General features: G+C 50.6%; 2 protein-coding genes, 1 long non-coding RNA gene, 3 other non-coding genes and 2 pseudogenes across 8 annotated transcripts in view; all 8 read left to right on the top strand.

Moving 5' to 3' along the window:
- Window positions 1-929: 929 nt before the first annotated feature.
- LOC110502102 lies at window positions 930-3,410 on the top strand. Its single transcript, XR_005038971.1, has 5 exons — window positions 930-1,011; window positions 1,771-1,905; window positions 2,425-2,580; window positions 2,992-3,184; window positions 3,357-3,410. It is a non-coding gene; the product is annotated as an uncharacterized LOC110502102 (long non-coding RNA).
- Window positions 3,411-4,250: 840 nt separating this feature from the next.
- On the top strand, window positions 4,251-4,367 carry LOC118943678. The gene has a single exon (XR_005038996.1). It is a non-coding gene; the product is annotated as a U5 spliceosomal RNA (small nuclear RNA).
- An 8,888-nt stretch (window positions 4,368-13,255) lies between these two features.
- LOC118943656 lies at window positions 13,256-13,431 on the top strand (annotated as a pseudogene).
- Window positions 13,432-13,833: 402 nt separating this feature from the next.
- On the top strand, window positions 13,834-13,950 carry LOC118943728. The gene has a single exon (XR_005039046.1). It is a non-coding gene; the product is annotated as a U5 spliceosomal RNA (small nuclear RNA).
- Window positions 13,951-14,417: 467 nt separating this feature from the next.
- LOC118936583 lies at window positions 14,418-19,758 on the top strand. 2 transcript variants are annotated; one of them, XM_036959606.1, is made up of 2 exons: window positions 14,418-17,050; window positions 19,621-19,758. In XM_036959606.1, exon 1 carries the CDS (start codon window positions 15,353-15,355, stop codon window positions 16,724-16,726), a length of 1,374 nt encoding a protein of 457 aa, XP_036815501.1. In that variant the 5' UTR covers window positions 14,418-15,352; the 3' UTR covers window positions 16,727-17,050; window positions 19,621-19,758. The 2 variants fall into 2 exon arrangements, with proteins under 2 accessions (XP_036815501.1, XP_036815502.1); XM_036959607.1 differs by having other exon boundaries at window positions 14,418-17,054; window positions 19,621-19,753.
- Window positions 18,586-26,018, top strand: part of LOC110513786 — a 26,429-nt gene continuing 18,996 nt past the window's right edge. The window contains exon 1 of one of the 2 annotated variants that reach the window (XM_036959604.1): window positions 18,586-20,625. In XM_036959604.1, coding sequence (XP_036815499.1) covers window positions 18,601-20,169 — 1,569 coding nt within the window. In that variant the 5' untranslated portion in view covers window positions 18,586-18,600 and the 3' untranslated portion in view covers window positions 20,170-20,625. Of the gene's footprint in view, window positions 20,626-26,018 lie in introns of those variants that run through there. The other variant, XM_036959605.1, reaches the window with a different exon arrangement.
- LOC118943658 lies at window positions 20,616-20,791 on the top strand (annotated as a pseudogene).
- On the top strand, window positions 21,203-21,319 carry LOC118943727. The gene has a single exon (XR_005039045.1). It is a non-coding gene; the product is annotated as a U5 spliceosomal RNA (small nuclear RNA).

Raw genomic sequence — 26,018 nt, 5'->3', positions numbered from 1 at the left:
TAAGCATTTCAAGGTAATGTCTACACCTGTTGCGTTCGATGCAGTTGACAAATACAATTTGATTTGATTTGATTTTAACTCTGTGTTTGATACACTTGTTGGTGTTTATTTTATTTTGGCAGATACAGTACATGCACTGTATGTGTTTTTGATAGTTATTATTTTAGAAACTATTGATCCTCTTTGGCTAAAGTATGCTCTCTGTTGTATTTTAAACATTGAGAGCGGGCTCCTGTGGTTGGATAAAAAAATAAAAAAAATTGTAAAAAGTATTTATTTTGTATTTGTTTTGCCCCTTGGGTCCCCTACGGGCTTGGTCCCAGCTCCTGAATCACACAATTTACTAGTCACATTGATTTATTATGCAGTTAATATATTTTTCTTAATCAATTACCCAAGTTGCCCCCCTACCTCCTCTCCTCCCCATCTACAAATAACAAAGTGGCCGCAGCAGCAGGCCTCTACACTCATTGAGAGTGGGCTCCTGAATCCCCCTGTGGTTGGCGGTTGCAGTAAAAAATAAATATATAATACATACTGTATATATGGGGCCCAGGGGCAATAGCCCCAGTAAGCCAGCCCTTCCTATGTCAGAAAATAGCCAAGGCATATGACCTTGGCCTGACCTTATTTCTATGTGTTTCTGGATCAATCAATACAATTTCTGAATCCTTAAAATTTCCATTTTGGTGTCTTGAGGTTTCCTATGACCTATAGGCCTAGGCGAAATACATTAATTTTGCAATGTATTAGCCTACTTCTTAGGTCTATATAATATTTACTACACAACTGAAATATCAACATCAGTCATGGCGATTTTATAGGATTCCAGAGCCTTGACAGATGCACACACACCACTGTGGTGACACGTCCCCAAATGACTATCTCTGTCCCCACGTTGTAATTACCCCTCCCCCACTCCTCTTTACCGCGCAGAGCCAGAGAGGGAAAATCACTTTCACCTGGAGAAGCGCGTGCCAAATGCAGGTCACCGCTGTCCCTAAAAAAAGGGTGAGTAATATAATATTTTCATGCTGTAGTACAATTCCACCGCCATAAATCCTTGTATTGGTTTATGAACTATGTTAGCCTAGTTAGTAGTTAGTGAGCTAGCATTAGCAACAAACAAGCTATCTAGCTAATGCACTAGTGAGCCAGTTTTGTTGACATTTGGGCGGGTAGCTTGGTTAGCTAAGTATTGATATTAATGGATAGCTATTTCAGTCAATTCTATCAGTGTGGTTATAAGTAACATGCATTGACAGCTAAATGGGACGCGTGATAACCTTGAGTAGGTCTAAGGTAACAGTTTGATAACATTAGATGGTGCATTGTTAGTTTAGCTAGCTAAAGTTGGCTAGCTTGCAACCAGGTGTTGTGCACCCCACCTTGCATCTCATGGCAGAGTGGAAGAGGGAAAGTATGATATTTATTTTTTTACTGCTTCTAACGTGCTTGTTTTGTAGTCAAACAACAAACATTCATATACATATCATCTAACAAACATTGTTTCTTATAAATTGTGGTTTAAGCCATGAATGTTGATGTTCTGATTTTCTGCCTTGGTATATTTAAGCAGTAAGGAACGGCTGAGGACTCTTCTTATGCAAGAGGCAACGCGGAGTGCCTGGTTACAGCCCTTAGCCGTGGTATATTGGCCATATACCACAAACCCCCGAAGTGCCTTATTGCTTAAATATACCAGAGTTACAGCCAATCAACATCCAGGACCCAAACTACCCAGTTTATAATGTCTGCTTTATTCCACAGATTAAGGATAGATTTGAGTTGGCCTGATGGAGAGATCTTCCAGACTGCTCCGGCCCATGGAGGATGCAGAGCATCACATAAGATCAAACATTGATAAACCAGTACTTTACCAGCGTTTTACCAATATCTTTAAAGGTGAGGTGAATATTGAATATATTTCTGACAGTCCTATATTTTAGAGGTTAGTGGGAAACAGTGAATTGGGATATATGGGCACAGTCACCCAGGAAAAAGGTTTTAAGGAATAGTTTGCCATGTCTTTGTATTATGGTCATATGATTCTTAAAGGTTCACTACAGTCACATGATGCTCCATTTGAAATCTCCTTCCACCTGAGAAGGCCCACCTTGAAAACAAATCATTAGTTTAGAAGATAAAGTAAGAGTGACAACTGAATCTAGCCTCTTGAAACAGACAGAGCAGTGCATCCCCCTCCCCAAACTCCCTGCTGCACACCTGAACCTCATTTTGATTGGCGGTGATATGTGTGGGATCACTTTTAGACAGTGTGAGGTCACTTTATAGGAGCAGTTGTTTTTGAAGAAGCTTGGCAAGTTTAATGGGGTGATCATGTGACCAGAGTGGATTATTCTCTGTAATAATTGACAAGCACAATGCAATATCTCCTAATGTTTGTATTTTTTGTCTGCTAAGAACGAGGAGTTTTTGCCACTGAATTCATATCCAAAGGAGACTTTGTTGTGGAGTACCGAGGTGAACTGCTTACACAACAGGAGAGCGAGGTCCGAGCTGATCAGTACAGTGATTCTGAAAAGGTGTTTATTTTCAATGGAAAGGAAGAACATGGTGGTAAGTAGGATTGATGAGAACAAAATAAACACATTACTACCTTTTGAGATCTTAAAAAAGCAACAACATTCAAATGGAGACAGACATTTTAATGGTTGGTGGCACAGTATGCACTGTAGGTCTGTCTCAGGCCAAGATCCTAATTTGACCTTGTCCCTGACCTAAACAGTGAGGAAAAATATTATTCTTCAAACCAACTGGTTTGCTATCAGAGCATCTGCACTCCTTTTTTTTAAACAACGCGTTAGGGACTTTCAAATCAAATCAAAATGTATTTGTCACATACACATGGTTAGCAGATGTTAATGCGAGTGTAGCGAAATGCTTGGGACTTTTCTGTCCCTTTTCTGAAATATAAACCCTGTGCTGCAATATCTTCATTAAACTGTGACATGTTATGTTTCTATGCAGCATTGATGCATCTGAAGAGGACTCCTCCCTTGGGAGACTCGTTAATGATGGTCACAAAAGACACAATCTCAAAATGAAGGCCATACAAGCAAACGATGAGCCACACTTGTGCCTCTTCGCGACTCGAGATATTGTAGTTGGCGAAGAGTTGACTTATAGTTACGGTGATTCTGACTGGCCATGGACAACACAGGTGAGAAACTTTTTTTTTAAAGATGCTAGATGAAATTACCACCCATCTTGGAAGAGCCAGGATGATGAGCAATTCACTACCCTGTCATGCAATATGTTGTAATGCAGACAGTGTCTCTTAACTACCAAGATGTAATTGATGTCTAATTGTTGTCTTGGTTCACTTATTTCAGGTCATCAAAGCTGATGTGTCGTCCAGCCCAAAACCTATGGTAAGAACTTTACTAAAGTCATAGATCAATATGAGTTTCTATTTTCACATTTACTATTTCACTTTAACAAATACACATTTATAGTCTAACATCAATTGCACTGGAATGCAGTGCACTTGTTGCATACTCAATATACAATACATTCAAATATATTAAATAAAAACATTAGCAATAAGAACTCAGTAGTTAGGCTCTTGTGGGCTCATTTAGGTAGCCCAACTAATGAGAGTATTGCGCTTCTCCTGAAAAGTTCAGTCCTGCATCTGACCAGAATAGGATGTTCAAAACTAAATGTTACACCTATGGCATTTCCTGTAAGCTTTCTTTTACAGTAAGTCCCCAGATGTATACAATGCATTAGATCACATTTTTGGCCAAACCCTGAGTTGATTTGAGGGGATTTTTCAGTGTTTTAAAAATGTTGATTATGTGTCAGCATCCAGGGGTGTGTCAGTTTCTACAAAAACAGTCTCATAGTGCGTAGATGTCTGTAACTATTTTGCCTGTTGGTCACAGGCTGGGAGCAGCACGGGCTGTGGCAGAGCAGAGCACCTGGAGCACTTAGGGGTGAAGTCCCTTGCTCAAAGGCAAAACAGCAGTAGGTAGGACACAGGGACATTGAAGCCGGTAACCCACCGTGCTTCAACATCCCCGTATACTACCTATTGCTGTTGTGCCCATCAGCAAGGCACTTTACTCTCTCTCTCTCTCTCTGTCGCTGTGTCTCTGTGTCTGTGACCTTCTTTTTATCCACAGCCCTCGAAAACTTGGAAGAGTGGGTTCCGGGAGCACCCGCGGGAACCCTGCCTAGAGTGCACAGAGTGTGTCTCGGGCCCCGACCTCTTGACTTCCATATGACTCTGGTTTCTCTTCATTACGCACAAGCCTTTCGCCTTTTACTAAAGACTTCCGTGGAGAGGAACACTTACGAGTTCAACGTATTTTTGGAGCGGCTTTGCTTCTTGCAGAGCCCGGTATCTTGTTTCAAGAGAAATTGACAGAGATGGGCCAGGATAGTGACTTAAAGACGCATTAGCGACTTTTTCCAAAAAACACCTGCCTGTTTGTTGCCAGGGAAACGGTGGGTGGGTGGTTGAGTGGGGGTTGGAGGGAGAGAGGAGCTGGCTTTTGCCAACCCACCCGCTGAGGTCTGTCGAGACCCCCGGGGGTCCGGCGGTTTCAGGGTTCCATTTGTGGGTTATCGCTTCTCGGCCTTTTGGCTAAGTTCAAGTTGGGTACCGAGGTGCCGTAACCCCTTAGCCAAAAGCCGAAGGCCGGAGGGCGGAAAAAAGACAAAGTTGTGCGGGAAAGATATCCAATTTTTTTTTCTCTTTCTTACAGAAAATGGCGAAGTTTTCCTCACCAAGGATGCCCGGGATCGGGATCGCAAATACGGTGAGATTTGCCTGGAGGAACAAGGAGGTGGAGCCCTTCGGGAGGGAAACCTTCGGAAGGTCAGTACTGATGAGAACTTTGAAGTTGGAGGTAGGAGAGGTGATGTGCCTCCAGGTGAACCAGGCGGAGGCATCTTTTGATGTAACGCTTCACAAGGAGAAGAAGTTTGAGGAGATACTGAAGAATGCGAGAGAGGTGGGGAAGGAGAGGCCCATGAGCAAGGTGACCAGCCTGGGAAAGAGCAATTTAAGGCTGGTCACAGTTAACATGTACAACCCCCATGTGACTGATGAGGAAGTAAGATCGTTCTTGGGACGCTATATGGACAATGTATCGTCGGCTAGACTCATCAGGGACTCCCTGGGCTTCTGGACTGGGAAGAGAGTCTTCCAGAGTTTGCTCAGGGAGGACCCAAAGGGGCAGGACGGATTCCTCCATCCCCCGGCGATGTTCTCCCTGGGGGCTGACAGGGGAACTTTATATTATGCCCGTCAGCCGCCATTTTGCAGGCGGTGTATGGCCTACGGTCATATCCTCGCCTCGTGCGACACAAGGAAGTGTAGGTATTGTGGATCTGGGGAGCACGAGGCGAGGGACTGCAAAGTGCCTAAGGCGTGCCACGGGTGTGGATCATCTGCACACCTGTGGCGGGAGTGCCCGGCCAGGCAGAGGTCATACGCGTCTGCAGCTGGAGGGAGGGCAGGAGAGTGGGATGGGGGAAGAAGAGGAGGGGAAGGACGGCCTTTTCAGGCGCAGACGGCTGGCCCAGAGGGCAAGAAGAAAGAAGAAGAGAAAGGAGTGACAGCGGGAGGAGAAAGAAAGAAGGAAGAGCGTGAAAGATCAACGGGGGAGGGAGTGGTGGGGGAGGGGGTTCCTGTGGTAGGACCTGTGGGGGGTGGGGGGGGGGGGGGGGGGTGTGCCTGTGGCAGGACCTGGGGGGGGGGGGGAGTGGGGGAACTGCATGTCGAATTTCCTAGTGGACGAGATGAGGGAATTGGTAGAGGAGCTAGCGGGGAAAGGGGGTTGTGTCTCCCTGCTACCTCTTACACCTCTTGCACCTCTTACACACAAAAAAAGAAGAAAGGGAAGAGGGGGGGGGGGGGTGTGGAAGGGGAGGGGGGGGGGGGGTAAGCGAGTGATGGGGGAGAGGAGGGGTTCTTTGTCCTCACTGTTTACCGAAGCCCCTCAGCACTTGGGGGAGGGTGAATCCCTGGAAATGGATCAGGTCTGTTTGGCGGGGGGTTCCCAAATCCTCTTTGAGGGGATGGGGTCCCCTAGCCTCAGCTTGGACGCTTTCAGGGAGGGAGCTGGTGGGGAGCCCGGAGTGCAGGGTACTCCAAACCCTAACACCCTACCTGGATCCTGGGTTGGAGGGATGGAGGTGGACGGAGGGACGTCAGAGGAGGAGGGGACGTCCCTGCCGGAGGTGATGGAGAAGGGGAGCATCGGGTGAGCCTCCTCTTTTATTTGGGGGTTTTGGGAGTAAGGGGTTTTGTATTGGTTTAATTTAAAATGAATATTTCTGTTTCTTTTCTTAGTTTAAATGTTAGGGGATTGAGGGACTATGTTAAAAGGAGGGCGGTGTTTAGTTTTTTAGAGGGGGTAGGTTTTGATGTTTGTTTCTTACAGGAGGTTCACCTGAGGGATGGAGGGGATGTTGAAAGGTTTAGGAGGGAGTGGGTAAAGGGAGAGTCATTGTGGGGCATAGGAGGGGTGCACTCAACGGGGGTAGGGATTTTGTTCGGGAATAAGGAGATTAAATTAGAGGGCACTTTTGTGGTAATGCAGGGTAGAGTTTTGGGGGTTGATGTCAAGTATAGGGAGATTAGATATAGGTTATTTGGGGTGTATGGGCCACAGGCGGCGGCAGACAGGAGGGAGATGGTGGACTGTCTGGCGCCCCTGTGTGTTACAAACAGGCACTTGGTGATAGGGGGTGATTTCAACGTAGATTTAGGGGTAGGGGGGGATAGTAGTGCAGGCGCCATCACCGGGCTAATGGCTTGCCATGGTCTGGTTGATGGTGGCCTGCACACTACTCCGGCAATGGTCAGTCCTACATGGCGCAACTCCAGGGGGGTTGCGCGGAGGCTCGACTATATTTTTGTACCTAGGTCTTTGGGTCGGTTGTCTGGGCAGCTGTTGCCTGTCTTTTTTTCGGACCATGACGGGGTGCTCCTGCAGGTGGGGTCGCCAGTCTGCCTCTTCGGAAGGGGGTACTGGAAACTAGATCGGGATTTACTGGATGAGCAGGTCTTTGTCAATGCCGTCACAGGGGTGTTTCGAAGGCTTGAAGCCCTCCGGCCCATGTGTGAGGGGGTGTTAGAATGGTGGGATTTAGTAAAGGTAAGGATTAGGGCCTTTATTATAGGATATGGTAAGAGGAAAAAAAGGGAGGAAAGGAGGGAGGTGGATCATATCCAAAGGTTGCTCGAACTCGAGTACGAGGCAGGCAACCTCGGCGGGTCGATTGACTGGGAGAGATCCACAGCCCTGAAGGCGCAGCTCAGGGAGCTGCAGGAGCAGAAGGCTCGAGCTTTCCTGGAGCGTGCACATAGTGGCTTTTTAGAACATAATGAGACTTGTTCCGCTATGTTCTTTAAGTCGGTTAGGGCCAGGCAGAGTAGGAAGGTAATGCATGGAGTTAGAGAAGAAGATGGTAGTGTAGTAAGTAAACCAGAGGAGATGGTCAGGGTGACAACTGAGCATTTCCGAGGTTTATTTAAGGAAAGGGAAATAGATGTAGAGCAGGGAAATGTGTTTTTAGAACACTTGTCCAGGCGGTTGCCGGAGGACATTAGAGACGTGATGGAGGCCCAGATCTCCCTCGAGGAGGTTGAGAGCGCCCTCAGGAGGATGGGTAAAGGGAAGGTGCCTGGGATGGATGGTCTACCGGCCGAGTTTTACCTCAAGTTTTGGGGTATACTTGGACCGGTGGTCCTCGAAGTCTTGAAGGCCATCCTTGAGACAGGGGTCCCAGGGGGATCAATGGCTGTTGGTGTGCTGTCACTTCTGTACAAGAAGGGGGATGCAACAGACCTTCCTTCCGGCGGTTTCAGGGTTCCATTTGTGGGTTATCGCTTCTCGGCCTTTTGGCTAAGATCAAGCTTGACACCGAGGTGTCCCACAGCTCGCTTAGCCAGAAGGTCGTCCTAGGAGAGCGGTAAAACGGGTTTTGATATTGATCAAAAATAATTTGTGGTTATTTAATCAATTTCTTTATTTTTCTTAGGCTTCTTTAAAAGAGAGCTTTTTTTCTCAACAAAGAAAATGGAGCAGCAGAAGGAGAGAAGGCCAGTTCCGGCAATAGGGTTGGCCAATACTCTAAGGTTTGCCTGGAAGGACATGGAGAAGGAGCCGTGGGGGAGAGACACGTTTGGGAGGAACATCCTGATGGGATACCTGAAACTACAGGTGAGAGATGTGCTCTGCCTGCAAGGAAACGCCATGGAGAAGGCATTTGATGTCACGTTCCACACGGAAGAGAGACATGATGGTGTTTTTAAAAAAGCGAAGGAAGAGAAAGGAGATGGTCCCCTGTGCCATTACGCGGTGACCAGCCTGGCAAGGAACAATTTCAGGGTGGTCACCGTAAACATGTACAATCCGCACGTAAAGGATGAGGAGGTGAGGGCCTTTCTGGGGAGATACGTAGACAACGTCTCCTCAGCGAGGTACCTCAGGGACTCCCTGGGTTTCTGGAACGGGAGGAGAGGGTTCCAGATATTACTCAGGGAGGACCCGAAGGGAGTGGATGGCTACCTCCATCCCCCGGCAATGTTCTCCCTGGGGGCTGACAGGGGAACACTATACTACGCCCGTCAGCCTCCATTTTGCAGGCGTTGTATGGCCTACGGTCATGTCCTGGCCTCGTGCAACACCAAGAAGTGTCGATATTGTGGGTCGGGAGAGCACGAGGCCAAGGAGTGTGACGAGCCCAAGGCTTGCCACGGGTGTGGCTCGTCAGCACACCTGTGGCGTGATTTCCCGGCTCGTCACAGGTCATACGCGTCTGCAGCTGGAGGGGGAGCGGGGGATGGGGGGAGGAATGAACGGAAGGGTGCGGATGACATGGATGGCACAGGGGAGAAGAGGATGCAGGAAGAGGAGAGAAAGAAGAAGGAAAAGAAAGAAGAGAGGAGAGAAGAAGAGAAGGCGAAGGAGGTGGAAGGTGTGGAAGGACGTGACGGAGAAAAGAAGGTGGCGGGGACAGTGGAGAGAGAAAAGGAGAAGGACGGAAAGATCAAGAAAAAGAAGGCAAAAGAGAAGATGGGACAGGGAAGACGGAAGAAAGGAGTGGGGGAGTGATTTGGTGGATCAAATGAGGGAGATGGTGGAGGGACTGGCGGGGATGGCGGACAATATCACCCCTTTGACCCCTTTGCCGCCATCTCCGAAGAGGAGAGGGAAGAAGAGAGTGGACTTGGAGGACAGAAGGGGGGGAGGGGGTGAGGGGGGGGGGAGGGGGAGGCCAAACGAGGGATGGGGGAGGGAAGAGTTAGTCTGGCCTCTTTGTTTTCAGTTTCTCCTCACAGTTTGGTGGAGGGATTATCACAGGGTGAGGATCGGGGTTGTCTGTCTGGGGGGGGATCTCAACTCCTGTTTGGGGAGGAGGGATCCCCAACACTCAGTCCCGAGGCCTATAGGGAGGGAGGGTTGGAGGGTGATGTTGGTGGTGATGGTGAGGAACCCAGGATGCAGGACACTCGGCCTAACACACTGCCTGCATCCTGGGTTGGAGGAATGGAGGAGGACGGGGGGACATCAGGTGAGGTGGAGATGTCCCCGCCGGGGGAGATGGACCAGGGGAGCATCGGGTGAGTCTCCTGTTTTTCTTTGGTTTGGGTTTATTTGTTGAGGGTTTCTTTTTTGTTGTTAATTATTAAATGGTTTTGTTTATTAAATTGTTTAGTTTAAATGTAAGGGGATTGAGGGATTTTATTAAGAGGAGGGTGGTATTTAGTTTTTTGGAAGGAGTGGGTTTTGATGTTTGTTTTTTACAGGAGGTTCACCTGAGGGATGGAGGGGATGTTGTGAGGTTTAAAAGGGAGTGGGATAAGGGGGAATCAGTTTGGGGTATAGGTGGGGTTCATTCAACGGGAGTGGGGATTTTGTTTGGTAATAGGGAGATGAAGGTAGAGGGCACTTTTGTAGTAATGCAGGGGAGGGTTTTGGGGGTAGATGTCACTTTTAGGGATAGTAGGTATAGGTTAGTGGTGGTGTATGGACCACAGGCGGCGGCAGACAGGAGGGAGATGGTGGACTGTCTGACGCCCCTGTGTGTTACAAATAGGCACTTGGTGATAGGAGGTGATTTCAATATAGATTTAGGGATAGGGGGGGATAGCAGTGCAGGCGCTATCACCGGGCTAATGGCTTGCCATGGTCTGGTTGATGGTGGCCTGCACACTACTCCGACAATGGCCGGTCCTACATGGCGCAACTCCAGGGGGGTTGCGCGGAGGCTCGACTACATTTTTGTATCCAGGTCTTTGGGTCAGTTGTCTGGGTGGCTGTTGCCTGCTTTCTTTTCGGACCACGACGGGGTGTTCCTGCAGGTGGGGACGCCAGTCTGTCTCTTCGGTAGGGGGTACTGGAAGTTAGATCGAGATGTGCTGGAGGAGCAGGCTTTCGTTGACGCCTTTTTTGGTTTCTTTCGGAAGCTTGAGGGCCTCCGGTCCATGTGCGAGGGGGTGTTAGAGTGGTGGGATTTAGTTAAGGTAAGGATTAGGGCCTTTATAATAGGATATTGTAAGAGGAAGAAAAGGGAGGAAAGGAGGGAGGTGGATCTTATCCAAAGGTTAATTGAACTCGAGTACGAGGCAGGCAACCTCGGCGGGTCTATTGACTGGGAGAGATTCTCAGCCCTGAAGGCGCAGCTCAGGGAGCTGCAGGAGCGGAATGCTCGAGCTTTCCTGGAGCATGCGCATAATGGCTTTCTAGAACATAATGAGACTTGTTCCGCTATGTTCTTTAAGTCGGTTAGGGCCAGACAGAGTAGGAAGGTAATGCATGGCGTTAGGGAAGAAAATGGTAGTGTAGCTAAAGAGCCGGAGGAGATGGTCAGAGTGACAACTGACCATTTCCGAGGTTTCTTTAAGGAGAGGGATGTAGATGTAGAGCAGGGAAGTGTGTTTTTAGAACACTTGTCCCGGCGATTGCCGGAGGACATTAGAGAAGCGATGGAGGCTCAGATCTCCCTTGAAGAGGTTGAGAGCGCCCTCAGGAGGATGGGAAAAGGGAAGGTACCTGGGATGGATGGGCTGCCGGCCGAGTTTTACCTCAAGTTTTGGGGGATACTCGGGCCGGTGGTCCTCGAAGTCTTGAAGGCCATCCTTGAGACGGGGGTCCCGGGGGGATCAATGGCCGTCGGTGTGCTGTCACTTCTTTACAAGAAGGGGGACGCCACAGACCTTGGCAACTGGCGGCCATTGACCATGCTGTGTGTAGACTACAAGTTGCTTGCAAAGGTCCTAGCGGATCGGTTGCGCACAGCCCTTCCCTACGTCGTCCATGAGGATCAGACGTGCGGGGTAGAGGGTCGCTCTATCAGGTGGAACCTGCAGTTGGTCAGGGACTCCATCGCTTGGGTAGAAGATAGAGGGCTGCCTTTAATGGTAGCAGCGCTAGATCAGGCGAAAGCCTTTGATCGCGTGAATAGATCCTTTCTTTACAGGGTGTTAGGTAGGTTAGGATTTGGGGAGAAGTTTATAGGATGGATCCGTACTTTATATGTCGGAGCGGGGTGCCGGGTTAGCGTAAACGGTCACACGAGTGACGTTTTTGACCTCTCGTCAGGGGTCAGGCAGGGATGCCCGCTCTCGGCTCTCCTCTTCGTTCTGTACATGGAGCCTCTGGGGGCTGCCATTAGGGCAGACACAGGGGTGGAGGGCTTGTTGATCCCTGGAAGCGGTGGTTTGCACGTCAAGTTGACGCAGTACGCCGATGACACTTCCTTGCTGCTTTGCAAGGACTCGTGCCTGACAAGGTCCCTTGCCATTATTGGGGACTTCACCCGAGCGTCGGGAGCGGTCCTGAACCACGCAAAGTCTTCCGTTAAATTTTTCGGAAGATGGCGTGGCAGGACGGATGTGCCCGGGGGGTTATCTCTCTGTGAGGGGGCCCTGAGGATTCTTGGGGTCCATTTTGAGACCTCTGGCTCAGCGACGCTGAACTGGAACATTGGTATCGCAGTGGTACAGAAGAAGCTGGCAATGTGGAAGGCTAGGTCTTTGTCTTTTATGGGCAAGGTCCTGGTCCTAAAGGTGGATGTATTGCCATCTCTTTTGTACTTGGCGTACATCTACCCATTGCCTGCTTGTCTGAGGAGGCCTCTAGTGAGGCTTGTGTTTCAGTTCATGTGGGGTGGCAGGTACGAGTGGGTCGCCAGGGCTCGCATGCTCTGTCCCATCGGGGAGGGAGGTAGGGGGATACCACATTTCCCCCTCAAGCTGGATGCAATTTTTGTTTCGTTCTTGTTGACGGAGCTTGCTCATCCAGTGATACACCCGTCCGGTTACCTCCTGCGGGTGTTCTTCTCGTATCAGGCGAGAAGCGTAATGGTGTGGTCTAACACGGGTCCTCGGGCAGAACAGCTGCCGTGGCACTTTGGTCATGCGGCCAAGTGGCTGCGTGCGCACCCCGAGGTTGAAGTTGCCCGAGTAGGTTTAGATCACAGGCACCTGTACGAGGAGGTCAGGCAGGCAGGGAGTCCTGCGCCTGTAGCGGGCATCTCGTCAGTGGTCTGGGAGGGAGTGCAGGCGCGGGGCCTGGACAACAGGCTCAAGGACCTGAATTGGTTGAGCCTCCACAAGTGCTTGCCGGTACGCTCCATCATGTACCGGCATAGCTTGGCGCGATCCCCCACCTGTCCAAGACCCACTTGTGGCAGGGAGGAGACTGTGCGTCATGCTTTTTGGGACTGTGCCTTTGCCGGAGTAGTATGGGCTAGGGCACGGGTGTTGTTGGGATTGGTAAGAGGTGATTTTGTGCTAACGTGGGCAAGGTTAGAGAGAGGTGTAGGGAGAGCGAGAGGTACGGGTAGGGATAGGTTTCTGCTCTGGCTTCTCATAAGTCTCTTTAAACAGGGGCTTTGGGAAGCCAGGCAGAACTTTGTCAAGACAGGGAGAGATTGGGGGGTGGAAGGAATAGTGAGGAGGGTGGAAGGGGACTTGAGAGGGAGGATGAAGAGGGAGGAGAGGAAGTGGGGGCAGCATGCTGCCCGGGAGAGGTGGAAGGGAGGTTTAGGGCTGGATGTGATTTAGATTTGTAAGGGGATAGATTATGACGGGAAGATAGGGAAAGGTAGTTTGTAGGATGACGGGGAGGGAAGATGCTCCCCTGAGGTTTTTGTTTTGGGGTTTGTGGTTGTTAAAAATATACCATTGTTTGAGTTATATATCATTGTTTGACTTTGAATGAGAAGTATGTTTTTTGTAAAGAATGAATGGTATGGAACGTAATAAATTATTTTTCAAAAAAAAAAAAATCTGTTCTTATCAGTTTAATATCTGATACGTCCCCCATCGGGGGACTACATATTAAATGGATTTTTCGAACAGGGAGTCGGAAATGGGGCTTGCTCCGTCCGCTCCACGCATCGACCCGGTATTGCAGTACCTCCGGGAACGGTGCAACACTTTTCTCCCGTTGTCAAGGGAAAATGCACATTCACAAAGCTATGTAAACAGCTGGCTAGCTAGCTAGCTGGCTAGCAGAAGAAGAGAAGGAAAGAAACATTCAAACTGAAAGAAAGGCGAAGCGCTCTTCAATGGGGTCCCCCGTTTCCCGCCATTTTACTTAAAAAAAAAAAAAAAAAAGAATTGGGGCCAGGATTTTGTCTCTCTGTCTCTCTGTCTCTCTGTCTCTCTGTCTCTCTGTCTCTGTCTGTCTCTGTCTGTCTCTGTCTCTGTCTGTCTGCGACCTTCTTTTTATCCACAGACAGCCCTCCAAAACTTGGAAGAGTGGGTTCCGGGAGCACCCGCGGGAACCCTGCCTAGAGTGCACAGAGTGTGTCTCGGGCCCCGACCTCTTGACTTCCATATGACTCTGGTTTCTCTTCATTACGCACAAGCCTTTCGCCTTTTACTAAAGACTTCCGTGGAGAGGAACACTTACGAGTTCCACGTATTTTTGGAGCGGCTTTGCTTCTTGCAGAGCCCGGTATCTTGTTTCAAGAGAAATTGACAGAGATGGGCCAGGATAGTGACTTAAAGACGCATTAGCGACTTTTTCCAAAAAACACATGCCTGTTTGTTGCCAGGGAAACGGTGGGTGGGTGGGTGGGTGGGTGGGTGGTTGAGTGAGTGGGGGTTGGAGGGAGAGAGGAGCTGGCTTTTGCCAACCCACCCGCTGGGGTCTGTCGAGACCCCCGGGGGTCCGGCGGTTTCAGGGTTCCATTTGTGGGTTATCGCTTCTCGGCCTTTTGGCTAAGATCACGTGCATTGTCCTTGACAGTGCTGCGCTTGATCAGAGAAGCGATCGCAGGCCGGAGGGCGCCCGGGAGATTGTGCTAATTACTTTTGTTTAAAATCATTATTGTTGTATTGTTTCACTATTATTTTTGTCCTGGGTTAGGTGGTGGGTCTGGTGGTGGACTACAGGTGCACCAGCACCTGTAGGGTGAGTTTGAAGGCCCTCTGGTCCTTTTCTTTCTTATTTAATTTAAATTTCAGTTTCCCCTTGTTTGTCCTGTTTAGTACCTATCCTCCCCCTTGTATCCTACCCTCCCCCCTTCAATTATTTCCTACTGTTTTGAGTTTTGTGTTGCCTGCTAGCCGGAGGGGCTTTCTGGCTTGTTGGAACGCTAGCCTCCTGGCCCTTTAGGCGTGGCAGGCATTGCATTGTTGTGTGTTTGTCTGACCGTATTCTCCCATCCACCTTGTACTTGCTAGTTCACCCCCTAAATTGCCTTTTGTCTCTGTTTCTTGTCTTGTGTTGTCAACTGGGGGACCTTTGGCCTGCCGGCTTGCTAGCTGGTTGGCTTGGCCTGGCCTACTGGTGAGGCTTGCTAGCTGGTTGGCTTGGCCTGGCCTACTGGTGAGGCTTGCTAGCTGGTTGGCTTGGCCTGGCCTACTGGTGAGGCTTGCTAGCTGGTTAGCTTGGCCTGGCCTGCTGGTGAGGCCTGCTAGCTCTCTCGGCCCTCAAGTTTGGCAGGTGTTGTGTTGGTCAGTGTTCCTTTTGTTATCCCCTTAATTCCCCTTACCTAAATTTGTTTGTTTGTTAGTTCGCCCCACCCCCCTCCCCCCGTTTTTGTTTGTTTTGTTCATTATTGTCCTTCCCCTTCGTGCCTTTCCCCTCCGGGGAAAATTTATTTTAAAAAATTACACACAAAAAAAAAAAAAAAATCCCTCCTTGTGTCCCTTCCCATTGTTGATAAGATTAGTTTGGTGCTGTGCTAGATAGTTTGTTGTGTGTCCCGTGGTACTGGTAGGCCCTGTTCAGCACAGTCTGGCTGAGCCTGCTAGTTCCTTGGCTGTTTTACACCCCTTCCCCTCCCTTTCCCCTTCCCTTCCCCCTCCCCTCTCACTGGTGTTGGGCTGTAAAGGGAGTGGGCCTCCATCATGTCAGCAGCACAGGCTGGCATGAGGAGGCACCATGCAGTGCGCCTCCTTCTAAAGGAGAGGGGAGGAAAAATAATGGAGCTATCCCGATTGGATTTCTCCAGAAAATTCCTCCAGAAAGAGCTCGGCTTTCATCCCGCGCAGGTAAACTGCATCTTAGCCCTCCCCTATAGGAAGGGCTTCGATGTCAGTTTTGCCAACGCCAGCTTCCTGAGGGAGTTCTGGGGGAAACTCCAGAACGCCCTGAACACCCAGGGGTCCCTCACAGCGATGTTTGAGGTGACCAAGCTGACGGATAATAGCATTAAAACCGTTATTGTCCGTATGTACAATGAAACCGTACAGCCGGAGGACGTTGCAGTATGGCTGGGCAGGTACTGCAACGTGAAGGGTCCCCTGATCCAGGTAAAAGACCTCGATGGGATCTGGACAGGGGCCTGGAGGGTCACTGTCCAGCAAAGGGAGGACCCTGGGGGCTATGGTGGGTTGAAAGCCATCCCATCCACCATAGTCCTCGGAGAGAACAGGGGCCATGTTCACTACCAGGACCAGCCCAAGCTGTGCCGTAAGTGTGGTGAACATGGCCACCTTGCAGACGCCTGTCAGAAGGTCGTCTGCATGAAGTGCCGGGAGGTGGGCCACCGCTACGAGGAGTGCACGAACGGAAGGTCGTGCAACCTCTGTGGCGAGCGGTCCCACCTCATCCGCGACTGCCCCTCCTCCTGGGCCAACAGGGCCAAGGCTGGAAGGAGGGAGTGGGCGGCCGCGGACCGGGCTTTCGAGCGCCAGAGGGCTGGAACGGCAGTTGCCGAGGTGGTAGTGGAGGAGCCGGTGGTGGAGGAGGAGGCAGTAGTGGAGCCGGCAGTGGTGGTAGAGGAGACAGTGGTGGAGCCGGTGGTGGTGGCTGTAGTGGAGGGCGCGGAAGGTGCAGTGGGGGAAGAAGTGGGAGGAGAGGACAAAACCCTCCCCACCCCAACCCCCCTGCCCCAGACTAATGTGACCCCTGAAGGAGAAAGGGCCGAGAAAGACGGCTCCGGAGAGATGTTTAGCGAAAGCTCCCCAAGTGGGTCAGACATCATAGGGTCGGTGTCGGAAAGCACCATGGAGACTGTGTCAGAAGGTACGGGAGAGGAGGGGGAGAGTAAGGAACACCTCCCCCTACGTAAAAGAAACGCTGAGGAGCTCTCTGACCCCGAACAGGGTGAGGAGAAAAAGGGAAAGGTGGAGTGGGAGAGCTCCCAGGGGGAGGAAGAACCCAGAACCTTCCCCTCCAACTCCCCCAATCAAGTCTCCTTTTTAAGTCCTGTTTTAACCTCCTCTCCCTTCCAAACCCCCTTACCCCGGAGGGAGAGAGAGAAAGTCCCTGAAGACTAACCCCCTTTTAACTTTTCAATGGCTTTTCTTCTAGCACTGTTTTTACTCACCCCTTTCATGGCTTTTAAAATCACCACTATAAACGTGAGGAGCGTAAAGACAGCAACAAGAGCACAGTCGGTTTTATCCTTTTTAGAAAGGTTTAACTCTGATGTGTTTTTACTACAGGAGTGTGGTCTACCCTTTTTATCCTCTTACAGGAAATGGGAGGATAAGTGGCGGCACGGGCCCTCCATTTGGAGTGGTTCCAATTTTAACAAGAACGACGGTGTTGCCATTTTAATCAAGACCCCACAGGTGGTGGTGAAGGGGAGCACAGTGGTGGTAGGTGGGCGTGCTCTTTTAGCCAACTGTACTTTTATGGGGAGGGATTTTAACGTGCTAAACGTGTATGGTTTTAACGATAAACATGACCGGTGTGCACTTTTAGAGGACCTGCAGTCCCACATGCTAGGGAGGGATCCTCTAGTGGTGGGTGGGGATTTTAATTGTGTTTTAAGCAGAGCAGACAGGAGAGGGGCAGGAGGGGATTTTAAGGTAGACAGGTCAAGTGTTTTATTGCAAGTGCTGTGCAGGGATTTTAAACTGACTGACTGTTTTAAAACCCTGCATCCAAGAGAGGAGGGCTTCACCTGGACCAGTGGTGATGGCACCAGAGCCTCTCGCATTGATTATCTGTTTACCCGGGACTGTCCCCCAACTGATGCTAGAATAACCCCTGCTTTCTTCTCAGACCACGTAATGCTGACGTGCACCCTTTCACTATCTTCGGGTGTGACTGTGGGAAGAGGGCCCTGGAAACTGAACTGCTCCCTTCTAGAAGATGATAGAGTAGTTAGTCAGTACAGAGAGCAGTTCAGCCAGTGGCAGACGCTACAGGACTTCTTTGACACGCGAGCACAGTGGTGGGAAATGGTGAAGGAAAGGACAAGGACCTTCTTTAGAGAGATAGGAAAGGAAAAAAGCAGAGAAAAAGATAGACGCATGGTGGGACTGCAAAAGCGACTGGAAAGGTATTTTAACCTATGCCAACAGGGCCTTGATTTTAACCAAGAAATTAAAGAAGTAAAGAAGGAAATGGCACTTTTAGCAGAACAGAGAAGCAAGGGGGTTATTTTAAGAAGCAAGGAAAGGGAATTAGAAGAGGGTGAGAAGTGCACTAGGTACTTTTTTAAGAAAATAATTAGTAAGGGTAGGATTATGACAGGATTGAGAAACAAGGACGGGGTTTTAAAAACAGACACAGAGGGAATAAAGGAAGTGGTCGAGGACTTTTATGGGGAACTGTTTGGGGTAAAAGATGTGTGCGAGGGAACAATGGGGGACCTTTTAACATACATCGACAAGACCTTACCCAATACAGACGACCTGAAAAAAGACCTGACGAGGACAGAAATCGACCAAGGACTGAAACGTTTTAAGAGGGGTAAATCACCGGGGGAGGACGGCCTCCCTTTGGAGTTTTATCTGACCTTTTGGGATGTTTTAGCCGACGAACTTCTGACTGTTTTTACTGACTTCGAACACCTCGACAGACTACCCGACAGTTTTAGAGTGGGGATCGTGACTCTTTTACATAAGGAAAACGACAGGACGGACCTGAAAAACTGGAGACCGATTACCCTTTTAAACTTTGATTGTAAACTTTTTACCAAGGTTTTAACACTCAGAATGTCTTCTGTTTTAGGGGAGGTGATCCACCCGGACCAAACCTGTGCCGTGCCCGGAAGGAAGATCACGGACAGCCTGATACTGATCCGAGATGCCATCTGTTATGCGAGAGACAGAAACATGCGGCTTGTAGTCCTAAATTTAGATTTTGAAAAAGCCTTTGATCGGGTCTCGCACCAGTACCTCTTTAAGGTACTGCAAAAATGGGTTTCCCGGACAGGTTCTTAGCTTGGGTGGGACTGCTGTACGGGGACATCACCAGCAAAATCCTTGTAAATGGGCATCTGTCAAAAGCAGTGGGAGTACACTGCGGCGTCCGTCAGGGCTGTCCGTTATCTCCCCTTCTGTTCGTGGCCTGTATTGAACCACTGGCACAGGTCTTGAGAAGGGACCAACGGATCAGTGGGGTGGGTATCCCGGGGAGTGGGGGGATGACCGCCAAGTGCGTCTTTTACATGGACGACGTCAACATTTTATGTACCGACCTTTTATCCGTCGACAGGACTCTGGACAGGACTGACTGGTACGGACGAGCCTCTGGGGCGAGACTGAACAGAGACAAGACAGAGGCCCAATTCTTCGGACCGTGGGCAGACCCAGACTTGACCAGACTACCTCTGACAGTTAAACTGACGGACATAAGGGTACTGGGGGTAAAGTTTGACCGGGGGGGAGGAGGGAGCGGTAACTGGAGCGGAATCCTGGGGACGGTAAGACAGAGACTGGGTTTTTGGGGACTACGACAGCTGACTTTTGAGGGCAAGGTTTTAATCATTAAAGCTGTGATTTTACCTGTGCTTTTATTAATCAGTTCTGTTTTTATCCCCCCTCGAAGGAGCATTTTAGACCTGGAGCGGACGCTGTTTTACTTCCTGTGGGGATGCAAGTGGGAGAGGCTGAGGAGGGAGGTGGTCAAGAGGCCCAGGTCCAAGGGGGGGAAAGGCTTGCCTGACCTCTACTTGTTCCTGGGCAGCCGCTACACAGCGTTACATCTGACTCTTGCCACCTCCCCGGTCAACAACAAGACCCAGGCCCTCGCACGGTTCTGGCTGGGATCTTACCTCAGGACTCTGAGGCTGATCCCAGTCGACCTGCGAGCCCCAGTCTCTTTCCTGCTACCCCCGCACTACGTCCAGCTCCAGAAGTTTTTAAGACATTTTAAACTGGAAAAAGAAACAGTCACGGTTTTAACAAAACACCGCTCTCTTCTCTCTCTTGTGCAGGATCGGGAACCAGTGTGTCCAGTGCGCGGGCTCGCTATAGGTGAGCCCACAACGGTTTGGCGCAACGTGGCCCATCCTGCTCTCCTGAATCGGCATCGGGACCTGTCCTGGATGGTCGCCCACGAGATCCTCCCGGTCAGGGCCGTTATGCACTCACGGGGCATGGCGAGGACATCCGCGTGCCCCCGACCAGGCTGCGGCCAAGAAGAGTCGGTGAGGCACATGCTCTGGGAGTGCAGAGCCGCCAGGGACCTGTGGAAGGAAGCAGGCCCCCTGATCACCTCGTGTCTGCCAGCAGGGGAGGACCTAACACCTCAGCTCGTGCTGTATGGGGTGGGCCGAAGGCCCATTCCATCGAAGGCCTTCACCAAGCTCTGGCCCACCCTCACGTGCCTGAAGGAAGCACTGTGGTCCTCCCGTAACCTGCTGGTAGCGAAAAACGTAGAGACCACCCCCCAGGCAGTGGCCATGGTAGCCACGGAAGCCCTGGGGTGGTACGGAAGGAAGGGGGCCTCGACCCCAGGCGAAGGGTCCCCCACAACACCCTAGGTCCCGGCGGCCACGGCCTGACAGCGCTGCGGCGCCTAGGGCGATGCGCCTAGGGGAGGGATCTCCTCTGGGCCCCGAAGGACGGGACGATGATCTATTCAGAAGAGCAGGATGAGGTGAGCTTGATAAAGACTCACCCCCCTCCTGTACAAGGGACTGAAGACAGCCTTTTAACAAAGTGACTTTTTAACATGGTTTTTCATGTCTTAAAAATGTTTTACCTTTGTTAGATCATTAGTACACATTTTAAATGGCTTTTACAGATTTGATGTTTTTACAAGGAAAGTACTTTTATCCATGGTTGTTTTCATTGGTTTTAACAACATGTACTTTTTAACAAATTTAAATGTAACTTTCAAATGCTGTGTTTTATGCTTTGCTGCCGTTTTTATGTGTATCAATGATGTAAAAAATGTATGAGCTGTTTTTAAAGGAAATGTATCAATAAAACTTTTCCAAAAGAAAAAAATCTGTTCTTATCAGTTTAATATCTGATACGTCCCCCATCGGGGGACTACATATTAAATGGATTTTTCGAACAGGGAGTCGGAAATGGGGCTTGCTCCGTCCGCTCCACGCATCGACCCGGTATTGCAGTACCTCCGGGAACGGTGCAACACTTTTCTCCCGTTGTCAAGGAAAAATGCAAATTCACAAAGCTATGTAAACAGCTGGCTGGCTAGCTAGCAGAAGAAGAGAAGGAAAAAAACATTCAAACTGAAAGAAAGGCGAAGCGCCCTTCAATGGGGTCCCCCGTTTCCCGCCATTTTACTTAAAAAAAAAAAAAAAAAAAAAGAATTGGGGCCAGGATTGTGTGTGTGTGTCTCTCTCTCTCTCTCTCTCTCTCTCTCTCTCTCTCTCTCTCTCTCTCTCTCTCTCTCTCTCTCTCTCTCTCTCTGTGTGTGTCTGCGACCTTCTTTTTATCCACAGACAGCCCTCCAAAACTTGGAAGAGTGGGTTCCGGGAGCACCCGCGGGAACCCTGCCTAGAGTGCACAGAGTGTGTCTCGGGCCCCGACCTCTTGACTTCCATATGACTCTGGTTTCTCTTCATTACGCACAAGCCTTTCGCCTTTTACTAAAGACTTCCGTGGAGAGGAACACTTACGAGTTCCACGTATTTTTGGAGCGGCTTTGCTTCTTGCAGAGCCCGGTATCTTGTTTCAAGAGAAATTGACAGAGATGGGCCAGGATAGTGACTTAAAGACGCATTAGCGACTTTTTCCAAAAAACACCTGCCTGTTTGTTGCCAGGGAAACGGTGGGTGGGTGGGTGGGTGGTTGAGTGAGTGGGGGTTGGAGGGAGAGAGGAGCTGGCTTTTGCCAACCCACCCGCTGGGGTCTGTCGAGACCCCCGGGGGTCCGGCGGTTTCAGGGTTCCATTTGTGGGTTATCGCTTCTCGGCCTTTTGGCTCAGATCAAGCTCGGTACTGAGGTGCCCCAGAGCCCGCTGAGTCAAAGGTCGAAGGCCGGTGGGCGTTAAGAGTTTTTTTGGAATTTTGAGAAAAATTTCTGAAAACAAATTAAACTACAGCCATACAGATATGGCTGGTAGTGGGAGCACAGGGTCGGTTCCGAGGGCCGGACTAAAGAACACCATTCGGTTTGCATGGAAGAAGGACGAAGAAGTACGAATGCCAAGAGATACATTTGGAAGAACTGTGCTGATGGGGGCCCTGAAACTGAAGATCCCAGAGGTGATGTGTCTCCAAGGCAACACTATGGAAGAGGCTTACGACGTGACTCTTCACACAGAAGGAATGTGCGATGTGGTGATGGACAGAGCAAAAGCGGCGGCTGGGGAGAGGCCTTTGTCATTTTTTGACATAACGTGCCTGGCAAAGACCAACTTTAGGACGATAAATGTACATATGTACAATCCGCATGTGGCAGACAGTGCGATAGGAGCGTTCCTGGGCCGTTATTGCGATGTGACGTCGGGGGCAAGGTACGTGAAGGACTCGTTGGGGTTCTGGAATGGACGCCGCCAGTTCCAGGTGCTGCTGAGGCCGGATAAAGAAGGGTTCGAAGGCTTCCTCCATCCCCCGGCGGTCTTTTCTCTGGGCTCAGACAGAGGGATGCTGTTCTACACCCGTCAACCCCCCTTTTGCAAGAAGTGTAGGGAGTATGGGCACGTCACGGCTGCCTGCAGTAAGGGAAAATGCCGTTTCTGCAGATCGGGGGAGCATGAGGCAAAGGACTGTAAGGAGCCGAAGGAGTGCCATGGGTGTGGTAGTAGGCTGCACCTGTTCCGCGACTGCCCGTCACGTCGGCAGTCATATGCCGAGGCAGCGGCAGGAAGGAAGCAAGGAGGAGATTCGGTGGGGGAGCAACTGGAGAGGAAGGACCCAGAGAGGACGGAGCAGGAGAGACCAGCATCACCAACGCCCAGTCCAGGTGGCAGGGCCGGGAAGGAGGTGTCATTAGAGACGCCAGCTATGCAGAAGACGGCGGTGGAGAAGGCGGGGGGTGGAATGGAGGAGATGGGATCATCACTGGATGGAGTGGAGGGGCTAGGGGCCCTTGTTGAAATGGTGGGAAACCTTCCAGTGTTGGGGTCAAGGGCAGGGGAGTGGGCCTCACACTCCGGTGTGAAGGAACCGTCAGTCGGGGGGGTGACACAGGAGCCTGAACAGGGCCCCTATGTCGGAAAAAAGAAGAAGCGGAAGAATGAGGTGGGGGTCCTAGGGGAGGGGGTGGGCAAGCGTGTGATGGGGGCTAAAGACGACACCGCTGCTGTGAACCCCCAGTCCTCATCTCTCCCTTTACCCTTAGTGGAGTTGGACATGACGACCTCCGCTCTATCTCTGCCTACGGAGGATGGAGGATCGCAGGGTGTTTCAGGGGAGCCGGAAACCTCCGCCCCCAACCCTAACCCTTTCCCGGCTTCATGGGTAGATGACATGGGGGTCATAGAGGAGGGGGGAAACAGGATGTCTCTAGTGGGGTGTGAGCAGGGGGCCACAACTGTAGAGGACCTGTATTCTTCAGACGAGGGGAGCATTTTTGCATCCCTGTCGGACGAGATGGAGCAGGGGAGCATCGGGTGAGCCTCCTGTTTGGTTTTTGTTATTAGTAGTTGTATTTTGATGTTTTTCGTAATGGATAAATGTACCTTTGTTAGTGTAAATATAAGGGAGTTGAGGGATAGGGTTAAAAGAAGGGCGGTTTTAAGTTATTTAGAGGGGTTATATTTAATTAATAATGAATATTTCTGTTAAATTGTTTAGTTTAAATGTAAGGGGATTAAGGGATTTTGTTAAGAGGAGGGCGGTTTTTAGCTTTTTGGAAGGAGTGGGTTTTGATGTTTGTTTTTTACAGGAGGTTCACCTGAGGGATGGAGGGGATGTTGTGAGGTTTAAAAGGGAGTGGGATAAGGGGGAATCAGTTTGGGGTATAGGTGGGGTCCATTCAACGGGAGTGGGGATTTTGTTTGGTAATAGGGAGATGAAGGTAGAGGGCACTTTTGTAGTTATGCAGGGGAGGGTTTTGGGGGTAGATGTCACTTTTAGGGATAGTAGGTATAGGTTAGTGGTGGTGTATGGACCACAGGTGGCGGCAGACAGGAGGGAGATGGTGGACTGTCTGACGCCCCTGTGTGTTACAAATAGGCACTTGGTGATAGGTGGTGATTTTAACATAGATTTAGGGATAGCGGGGGACAGTAGTGCAGGTGCCATCACCGGGCTAATGGCTTGCCATGGTCTGGTTGATGGCGGCCTGCACACTACTCCGGCAATGGTCGGTCCCACATGGCGCAACTCCAGGGGGGTTGCGCGGAGGCTCGACTACATTTTTGTATCCAGGTCTTTGGGTCAGTTGTCTGGGCGGCTGCTGCCTGCTTTCTTTTCGGACCACGACGGGGTGTTCCTGCAGGTGGGGTCGCCAGTCTGTCTCTTCGGTAGGGGGTACTGGAAGTTAGATCGAGATGTGCTGGAGGAGCAGGCTTTCGTTGACGCCTTTTTTGGTTTCTTTCGGAAGCTTGAGGGCCTCCGGTCCATGTGCGAGGGGGTGTTAGAGTGGTGGGATTTAGTTAAGGTAAGGATTAGGGCCTTTATAATAGGATATTGTAAGAGGAAGAAAAGGGAGGAAAGGAGGGAGGTGGATCGTATCCAAAGGTTAATTGAACTCGAGTACGAGGCAGGCAACCTCGGCGGGTCTATTGACTGGGAGAGATTCTCAGCCCTGAAGGTGCAGCTCAGGGAGCTGCAGGAGCGGAATGCTCGAGCTTTCCTGGAGCGTGCGCATAATGGCTTTCTAGAACATAATGAGACTTGTTCCGCTATGTTCTTTAAGTCGGTTAGGGCCAGACAGAGTAGGAAGGTAATGCATGGCGTTAGGGAAGAAAATGGTAGTGTAGCTAAAGAGCCGGAGGAGATGGTCAGAGTGACAACTGACCATTTCCGAGGTTTCTTTAAGGAGAGGGATGTAGATGTAGAGCAGGGAAGTGTGTTTTTAGAACACTTGTCCCGGCGATTGCCGGAGGACATTAGAGAAGCGATGGAGGCTCAGATCTCCCTTGAAGAGGTTGAGAGCGCCCTCAGGAGGATGGGAAAAGGGAAGGTACCTGGGATGGATGGGCTGCCGGCCGAGTTTTACCTCAAGTTTTGGGGGATACTCGGGCCGGTGGTCCTCGAAGACTTGAAGGCCATCCTTGAGACGGGGGTCCCGGGGGGATCAATGGCCGTCGGTGTGCTGTCACTTCTTTACAAGAAGGGGGACGCCACAGACCTTGGCAACTGGCGGCCATTGACCATGCTGTGTGTAGACTACAAGTTGCTTGCAAAGGTCTTAGCGGATCGGTTGCGCACAGCCCTTCCCTACGTCGTCCATGAGGATCAGACGTGCGGGGTAGAGGGTCGCTCTATCAGGTGGAACCTGCAGTTGGTCAGGGACTCCATCGCTTGGGTAGAAGATAGAGGGCTGCCTTTAATGGTAGCAGCGCTAGATCAGGCGAAAGCCTTTGATCGCGTGAATAGATCCTTTCTTTACAGGGTGTTAGGTAGGTTAGGATTTGGGGAGAAGTTTATAGGATGGATCCGTACTTTATATGTCGGAGCGGGGTGCCGGGTTAGCGTAAACGGTCACACGGGTGACGTTTTTGACCTCTCGTCAGGGGTCAGGCAGGGATGCCCGCTCTCGGCGCTCCTCTTCGTTCTGTACATGGAGCCTCTGGGGGCTGCCATTAGGGCAGACACAGGGGTGGAGGGCTTGTTGATCCCTGGAAGCGGTGGTTTGCGCGTCAAGTTGACGCAGTACGCCGATGACACTTCCTTGCTGCTTTGCAAGGACTCGTGCCTGACAAGGTCCCTTGCCATTATTGGGGACTTCACCCGAGCGTCGGGAGCGGTCCTGAACCACGCAAAGTCTTCCGTTAAATTTTTCGGAAGATGGCGCGGCAGGACGGATGTGCCCGGGGGGTTATCTCTCTGTGAGGGGGCCCTGAGGATTCTCGGGGTCCATTTTGAGACCTCTGGCTCAGCGACGCTGAACTGGAACATGGGTATCGCAGTGGTACAGAAGAAGCTGGCAATGTGGAAGGCTAGGTCTTTGTCTTTTATGGGCAAGGTCCTGGTCCTAAAGGTGGATGTAGGGAGTGCAGGGAGTCCGGCGCCTGTAGCGGGCATCTCGGCAGGGGTCTGGGAGGGAGTGCAGGCGCGTGGCCTGGACAACAGGCTCAAGGACCTGAATTGGTTGAGCCTCCACAAGTGCTTGCCGGTACGTTCCATCATGTACCGGCATAGCTTGGCGCGATCCCCCACCTGTCCAAGACCCACTTGTGGCAGGGAGGAGACTGTGCGTCATGCTTTTTGGGACTGTGCCTTTGCCGGAGTAGTATGGGCTAGGGCAC

Source organism: Oncorhynchus mykiss, chromosome 22 (genome assembly GCF_013265735.2).
Source record: "Oncorhynchus mykiss isolate Arlee chromosome 22, USDA_OmykA_1.1, whole genome shotgun sequence".
In the NCBI taxonomy this organism is placed as follows: Eukaryota; Metazoa; Chordata; class Actinopteri; order Salmoniformes; family Salmonidae; genus Oncorhynchus; species Oncorhynchus mykiss.
The sequence above is the reverse complement of the archived record's forward strand: the minus strand, read 5'-3'. Positions and strand labels throughout refer to the sequence as shown.

What these genes read in the sequence shown, in the direction of transcription:
- LOC118936583 (XM_036959606.1), top strand. Translation starts at nt 15,353, where the DNA reads ATGTCAGCAGCACAGGCTGGCATGAGGAGGCACCATGCAGTGCGCCTC.